Source organism: Benincasa hispida, chromosome 1 (assembly GCF_009727055.1).
Source record: "Benincasa hispida cultivar B227 chromosome 1, ASM972705v1, whole genome shotgun sequence".
In the NCBI taxonomy this organism is placed as follows: domain Eukaryota; kingdom Viridiplantae; phylum Streptophyta; class Magnoliopsida; order Cucurbitales; family Cucurbitaceae; genus Benincasa; species Benincasa hispida.
Window position 1 is genome coordinate 85,737,518 of NC_052349.1, and position 7,735 is coordinate 85,745,252.

General features: G+C 34.0%; 2 protein-coding genes across 4 annotated transcripts; one reads left to right on the forward strand and one right to left on the reverse strand.

Moving 5' to 3' along the window:
* Nucleotides 1-1,263: 1,263 nt before the first annotated feature.
* On the reverse strand, nucleotides 1,264-4,562 carry LOC120070342 (protein transport protein SEC13 homolog B-like). 3 transcript variants are annotated; one of them, XM_039022273.1, is made up of 3 exons: nucleotides 4,424-4,559; nucleotides 4,150-4,190; nucleotides 1,264-2,442 (listed from the first exon to the last, which is right to left on the reverse strand). In XM_039022273.1, exons 2-3 carry the CDS (start codon nucleotides 4,156-4,158, stop codon nucleotides 1,471-1,473), a joined length of 981 nt encoding a protein of 326 aa, XP_038878201.1. In that variant the 5' UTR covers nucleotides 4,159-4,190; nucleotides 4,424-4,559; the 3' UTR covers nucleotides 1,264-1,470. The 3 variants fall into 3 exon arrangements, with proteins under 3 accessions (XP_038878201.1, XP_038878203.1, XP_038878202.1); XM_039022275.1 differs by lacking the exon at nucleotides 4,150-4,190 and adding an exon at nucleotides 3,495-3,583 and having other exon boundaries at nucleotides 4,424-4,542; XM_039022274.1 differs by lacking the exon at nucleotides 4,150-4,190 and having other exon boundaries at nucleotides 4,424-4,562.
* Nucleotides 4,563-6,594: 2,032 nt separating this feature from the next.
* Nucleotides 6,595-7,520, forward strand: LOC120089410. Its single transcript, XM_039046866.1, has one exon. The coding sequence runs from the start codon at nucleotides 6,721-6,723 to the stop codon at nucleotides 7,342-7,344; it is 624 nt and encodes a 207-aa protein (XP_038902794.1). The 5' UTR covers nucleotides 6,595-6,720; the 3' UTR covers nucleotides 7,345-7,520.
* The last annotated feature ends 215 nt before the right edge of the window (nucleotides 7,521-7,735 follow it).

Genomic DNA, 7,735 nt, shown 5'->3' on the forward strand with positions numbered 1-7,735 from the left:
TTTGATCTAAGATATCCTCCTATATCATTGGGGTTGACATCCATACTCATGCATGACATATTTTCAATTGTGTTAGAAATTTTGAACATATTATGACTTGGGAGCAATATTGTCATATCAAATATATTGTGCTAATGTTGGGCCAATAGGTCAACATTTTACTAGTGAACATTGTGTCTTCTATTTGTATGACCTTGACTTTATCAGTGACAAATTTACTTTATATTTATTTTCGGTCTTTACTACTATCTATTGTTCCATTACTAATCACATTTGGCTTCTAAGTATTGATTTATTTGCCAAATTAATAGTTTATTACTTAAATAAGTTTGTTCTAAAACTTCACAAAAAAAATCACATAATTTTTATAATTTCTCGTGATATCAATGAATTTTTCCAAAACATCCATTGATATATCCGTAAATATGAATTATTAATATTTGTATCGATATAGATAGAGATAACGAGTTAATACAATAAAGTCTCATTTGTTAATAAAATTAAATAGAAAAATTGTCCCACCAACTAAAAAGGCTAATGTATCACCATTGGTAAAGTCAAGAAAGAGTTGTTGACAAATTATTACACATCACATTTATGGAATAAGCTATACACAACAAATTGCTTCAAATTAAAGTAAGACTTTAATTTTCTATATACATGTATAGTCCATACGTTGGTGTGTTTTTCTAATTTAGTTCCTATCTCTATTGCTTTAAAAGATTTCAATTTAATCTTATCCGATATGACATTTTCTTTTAAGTTTACCCTTATCATAGGTGAAGGTTAAACTTACTAATTATATACTTTTACGACATAATAGTTAATGAGTTACTACAAATTAAGAAATTATTTCACCTCCACCTCTAAATATATGCAAAACCATTCCATATTATGTCATGTAAGTTTATAATCAACCAATTTAAATATTCACCTAAGAAAAAAGTATATTAAAAAATATTGAGTAATCATTTTAATTTTTGTTTTTACTTTTTAAAAATTAAACCTATTTTCTCACTATTCTCTTTTAATCATGATTACAATGATCGAATTCTTAGCCAAATTTCTAAACAAAAATAAGTTTTTAAAATCTACTTTTTAGTTTACAAAATTTGACTTATTTTTTTACTAAAAAATTGAAAAACCACCTAAACATCAAGTACTAGAAAGTAGAACATATATTTTTGGCCATTGCAATTTTAAATAGTTATGGGAATGATGTGAATTATGGTTAAACAAATAATGCTGGATTGGGATGGAAAATAGGATTCATCGAACTCACTAGATGCAAAAGATAAAAGTACTAGTAACAAATAACAAGTTCAATACTCCCAAGTCTCTAAATTTGTTCTAATTTCGATCTCTTATTGAGTTAAAATTTTGTCAAGTATACCAAGATCTATAACATTTTAAACGCAGGGTTTCTAATGTGAGTGTTGTGAAGTAAGAAAATAAGTAAAACAGAGGACACTAAGGCTCAATAGTTGAAACCTGCTGCCAATCACCATCCACTGCTTCCTTCCATAAAGTAACATTGTTATTTCCATCAGCCACAGCCAGGATATTGCCTGTTAACGACCATGATACCCTCCAAACAGGGGTTTTAAAGTCCTTTAGAACCTTACCTTCCCATTGATCTCCTTCTTTGATTACAGTCCAGATAACAACTTTCCCATCTTGAGACGCGCTTGCAATTGTTGATTTCGGCAGACCAAGGTTAGGAGCCCATGAAACATCTCTAACCCAGTCAGTATGCATTTGAAGAGCTGGAAAGCAATCCATCTTCCAAACCCCATTATAGAGCTTCCACACCTTCACCGTATTGTCGCAACCGCCTGAGCATAGCTTCTGAACAGGATCAAGTAAAGCGGAGCCAACCAGGGCACCTGGTGTAGTAGATGGAGCCCATGAAACAGACGTGACTCCGACTGGGTGAGCTTGAACGATTCTAGAGGTGTCCCAACCACCGTCTGCCCTTGCAGTGAATACAGAGATATTACCATCAGATGAACCACATGCCAAACAAAGACCCACTTCATGAGGGGCCCAAGCAATTGAGTTAACAGATGATTTATGATCATCGAAAATATGAGCTTGGGACCACTCATTTTGATTGCCTTCCTTCCATATTATGACACGACCATCATAAGAACATGAAGCAAGTAAGGGACCAAATTTTGGGTGTGCCCAGGCAACCTGCCATACAGGTCCTTGGTGACCAGTCAGCGTTGCAAGATGCTGTTTGGCTGAGTTGCTTACACCAGTGATCTTGATAGTTTGGTCAGATGAAGCTGATGCAACACGCTTACCGTAATAATCCATCGCAACATCATGGATGGTGTCTTGGTGACCATTTTCAATCTTTTGACCAGGCATCTTCTCTGGCATACCAGTGAATAATAGGAACTGGAATTGGTACTTGATTTTCCTCGTAGTTGATCTCTGTGGAAAGGGCACATCTTAAAAGATGATATTTCTCATAAACATTACAGTGGAACTTCTAAAGTTAGTTCTCTCTCTCTACACATCAACATAATCTTAAGGTATGGGCTATGGCAATTCAATGTCAGTAAGAATAGTACTCCCATACGACCTTTTTTCATTTCTTTCTTTTTATCCTTCCTATGGTTTGATTTTCACATCTCATATGTTATAGCAAAGAATAGCACATTGTAAATGGTATAATAGAAATAAATTGTCTCGCAATTATGCAGCTTCATAAACAAAGCTTCAAAGAAAAATGGATAAAAAACCTAAAGGTAACAGTATTCCATGCTGACTGCTATACAAGAGTGTATTACTCCTTACTGAAATGTTCAACGGCCTAAAAAGAGGACAATAAATAGCATACTACAATTAAAAAAAAAGAGTAAGCACAAGGCCACAAAACTCTTCGGGGGCGTTTGGGACAATGAGTTAGTAATTATACTCCTAGGTTATTATAGTTGAGTTATGATAATTTGTGTTTGGGGTGTGGATTATTTTAGTTTGGGTTATAATAGAATGTGTTTGAGGTGTAAACTATTTTAGTTTGAGAATGAAATAGTAAATATTGTAACAAATAATAAAAAAAATAATGATTGTAAAATAGTAAAAACTGTAGTAAATAGTAAATACTGTAGCAAATAGTAAATACTGTAGCAAATTGGGGTTTTGAAATAGTGTTGACTATAGCTAATTGGAGGTTTTGAAATAGTTTTTACTGTAACAAGAGGTGATTATTATATTTTGATGATAACTCTTGTCCCAAACGCCCTCTTCGTCTTTTGGATAAGAAATAACATCAAACCAAAAAATAATCATGAACGGAAATAGAGCAAGCACGATTCCACAAATCTTTTCATTTTTTGTATAAGAAATAACATATTAGAAATAGAAAATGTATACAACCATGAAGTGAAAAAAAACAAAAAAACACTATCCTATGCAAGAGCCACCTCAGATTCCAATCCCTCTCTACCTAATTGTCCCAAAAGTTGCACAAGTTAAGTTACCTTTAGCAACCAAATCTAAGTTTTTCAAACTAAACAGACTGATCAAGAGCTGCAAAACGAAACCTTGGATGTTTCGAGTGCAAAACCACCTGATATAAGAAATTCACAACATCAACCACCATGTTCTGCTAGAAAAATGATCATTAAAGAAAAAGTGTTCAAAGTTTTCCCCTAATTCCCCACACACAAAACACCAATGAGAGCATTAAGGTATCATTTCAGAATTAATCTGAATTTTGTGGCAAGTGTTCAGTTTTTCACAACCAAGGTACCGAAGGCATTTTTATTTGAAAGCCCAGAAACAAAATGTAGAATTTAGTTTCTTACTTCTTAGGAAGGAAAAGTTCCAGTATAGAATACCTTGGAATTGTTGTCGTCATGTTCCCTTTAAATATAAATAGAAGTTAAAATAGGGTTGACTAATTAACGGTAAGAACGAACTAATTGTGAATAAAACAAATATAAAATGTGATTTCTGATACTAAACAAGAATCCCTCCTCACTTTTGTTGCAGTGCATCGGTAAAACTAAAACAAAAGGATGTTAAATCACAAGCTTAAATTATAGTAAATTTAATCAACAAACTCCTCACGGGTGGGAATGGGAAAACAACCAATCAAACCAGAGGAAAAATTCAGGAATGTAACAAACTCACCATCATCATAGCTAGACCAGATCCAATTATAATCCTAAGCCCTAGTTTCAAATGATCACATAAACAAATGGGGACAAATCAGCCAATTAAACCAGCTAAAAGCAATAAGACGTTTCAAGAAAACAAAAAAACAAGTTGATCACGAGGAAACCATAATTTGCAGAAAGTTACACGGCAAACAGGCATGAATTCAACAAATATAAAAACAAATATAAGAAAATGTTGAATAATAAATAATGTGAATGATTGCAATAAAGATGGAAATGAAGGCAACCTTCGATATCACGAGGATTCAAGAGCCGATTGAATGGGTATTTACTAGTGCGATGCGAAGGATGGAAGAAGAAGGTACAGAAATTCAGTTCCAAGTTCCTGCTAATCTTCAATGGCGCCTCTGATTTCCGAGACGGTGGTATAGCGTTTGAAAGTTGAATGTGGGCTTCGACAACAACGGATTTATGACAGTTACGTGATAACTGAGCCCACATTGTTCATTCAGGCCCAAATCAATGGGCTTTTCTCCAATTATACAACCATAGAAAATTAAATTATAAGGTGTTAAAAAATTCCCATATAATTTCTATTTTACAATTGTCTTAAAATGCACTAATATTTCTTAACTAGAATTTAGCTTACATTTTATGACATTTTTAATTTAAACTTTTGATCTCCCTCTTTTTTTTAAAAAAAAAAAATTATAATATTTTAAAAGTTAAAATAAAAATATACTTTTTTCTCGATTTACTGTTAATCATATAAGAATTTTATTTTTCATAATATCCTTAATTATATTATCTCTTGTCAATAAATTTTCTAAATATTTAATTATTTCCTTATTAACTTCATATTTTAATTTAATTTTGATTGATATTCGTTTCATGTATGATATTTCAAATTAATGTTTCATTCATTTTCTTCTATATTCCTATATGAAAATCGATGATTTCTCCATTGAGATTTCAATTGTATGTTGAATATATTGAAAAATATAAATATACATCACATATATTTAAGGTTGGCAAAATTTCCTGCGGGGAATCCCTGGTTTGACCGGGGATGGGGTCAAACTTGGAGAATATTTTTGGGGCCTCGTCCGGGGACGAGGCGGGGACGGGGATGGTATCCCCACCTTCATTTCTGGCCCCAATTTGATATATTTATATTTTTATAAATATATATTTCTAATATATAAAATAAATTATTTATATATATGTTTATTATGTATAGTGTTGGATTGGAGTCCAATATTAAATATCCAATTTATAACTCTAAACCCAAGAAGCCAAGCTCAAACTTAAGAAACTAAAAAAAAGGTTCTAAATTGAATATGGTAGGAGATTTTCTAGAGGGAACTAGTAGGGGAATCCTCGTGGGGAAACGGGGAATCCCCACCCCCGTTCTTGCCTTCAAATGGAGGGGACGGGAGCGGGGATGGGGTGAATTTCCCCCACGGGGTCGGGGACGGGGACACCCCCCATCCCGCCCTGGCCCCGTTGCCAACCCTACATATATTGTTTAGTATATAAGATGATATATTGTAGAAATTATTTTGTTCATGACAAGTAGAGCTGAAAAAGTAAATTGGGTTAGATTTTTATACAAAAATAATATACCCTATTAGATTATTCATGTTCAAAAACAGGAACATTTAGACAATTATGTAATTAGACTTATTTATTTAGGCTATATGCGTATAAAGCCTAAAAAATATTAAATCATATTTTTGAACTCCCTTAATCGAACTAAAAAACACAAATGCCACAATTAAAGGAGCTCTATGGCTAAAGGCTTTAGCTAAATGATTTTAGACACATGTAAGTTTACAGTTCAAATGTCTTGTGACAACTAGAGCATAATCTATCTATCCAAAAGATCAGCAATTCCGTAATCAAACAAAGTATATAGATATTAAATTCCATTTTGTTACTAAAATGAGCTCGATTTAATGATAATGATATGACTTCCGTATCTAGATATCGAAAATTTAATTTATTAATTTGAGGTTCTAATGGTCAAAAGAAAAAATTATTAATTTGATTGGGATTTCAAATACTTCTTTCAAATAAAAATCATAGCCATATGCCCATTATCCATGTGTTGTTTTAGTGCTCGAATGGCCTACGAACAAAGGAAATCGAAATAAAAATAAAAAACAAAATCATTAAGAGAGAACAATAATTGTATTAAAGCATGGCAGATCTAGGGCTAGGTGTCATGAAAAGAAAAGCTCTTTTTTATTTGAAGTAAGAAATGCACCAACATATTTTAGTTTTTTTTATTGTCAAACATGTATACACGTGGCATAATTCTAAGAGCCATACTCCAATAATTTGCAGCAATACCGTGCACCCAACGTAAGTTGTAATTAAGTTATAATTTACAAACACAATCATTTTTTAATCCATCCTTTTTCTTTTTCTTTATATATAACCCTTCCAATTCTCTTCCCCTTATCTCTCAATTCTCAACCAAAATTCAAATCCCTTTTTCTCTCTAAAATTCCCTACTCGTTTTTTTCTCTTTTTTTTCTCAACATCCAAATAATACACACAAAAAAAGAAAGGGAAAAAAATGGAGCATAATGTAGAAGTGATATCAAAGAGAATATGGAATATGGTACGTATAGCTTATTACATGCTAAGGAAAGGCATTTCCAAAAGCAAGCTTATGGTCGACCTCACAAATCTCATCTCAAAACGCCGCAAGCTCACCGGAAAAGCCTTGAAGAATCTCATATTCCACCATGGCCACGACGGCATCTCCGGTGGGGCCTTCTCCCTCGCCCCTTTCCGTCGTAACCAACACCTCGATCTCACCGCCGCTGCCGGTCACTACGAATTTAGCTGCACCAACACCCCTGCTTTTCCTAGTTTTCATTACGCCTTCAACAAACGCCGCCATTTCTTCGCGTGTGCTCACCCACCTAATACCCTTGACGATGACGTGGCCGCCGTGAACGCTTTCAAGGCCGTTTGGGAGGCCCTTAACAATAATAATGATGTGGCGGTTGGCGTGGCATCCCCATCGTTACCTGGGTTTGGCCGGAGCCCGATGCTGGTTAGGCAGCTGAGGGTCACTGACTCACCATTTCCACTAGCCGGAGGTGACGATGAGGACTGCCACGTGGATAAGGCCGCGGAGGAATTTATTAATCGGTTTTATAAGGAACTACGGTTGCAGAAGACAGCGGAGTAAAAAGGAATTTTTTAATATCAATTGCCGGCCGGCCGGCGGCCACGTGGCCTCCGATGGGTTGAAAATTGACGACGATGTTAAATTTTGTCCAATCTTGTCTTTTTTTTTTTCCCCATATCAAGAATATGTCTAATCTTTGTGTCAATATTATAATATAAAGTTCATATTTGCCTGCATTTTCAGTATCGATTTTTTTCTTTTTTCTTTCATTTTTCTCCACAAACATTGGGATTTTTTTGTTTGTATCTATTTTTTTTTTAAAACTAAAGAAAAAAACTTGATTCAACAGAGATTAGAATTTGAAGACGTGACCTACTACGATCATGTGCTGAAGTGTTTCTCTTCGACTCGACGATAGGGATTGAAACTGTGTAACGTTTTTATTCTAGAT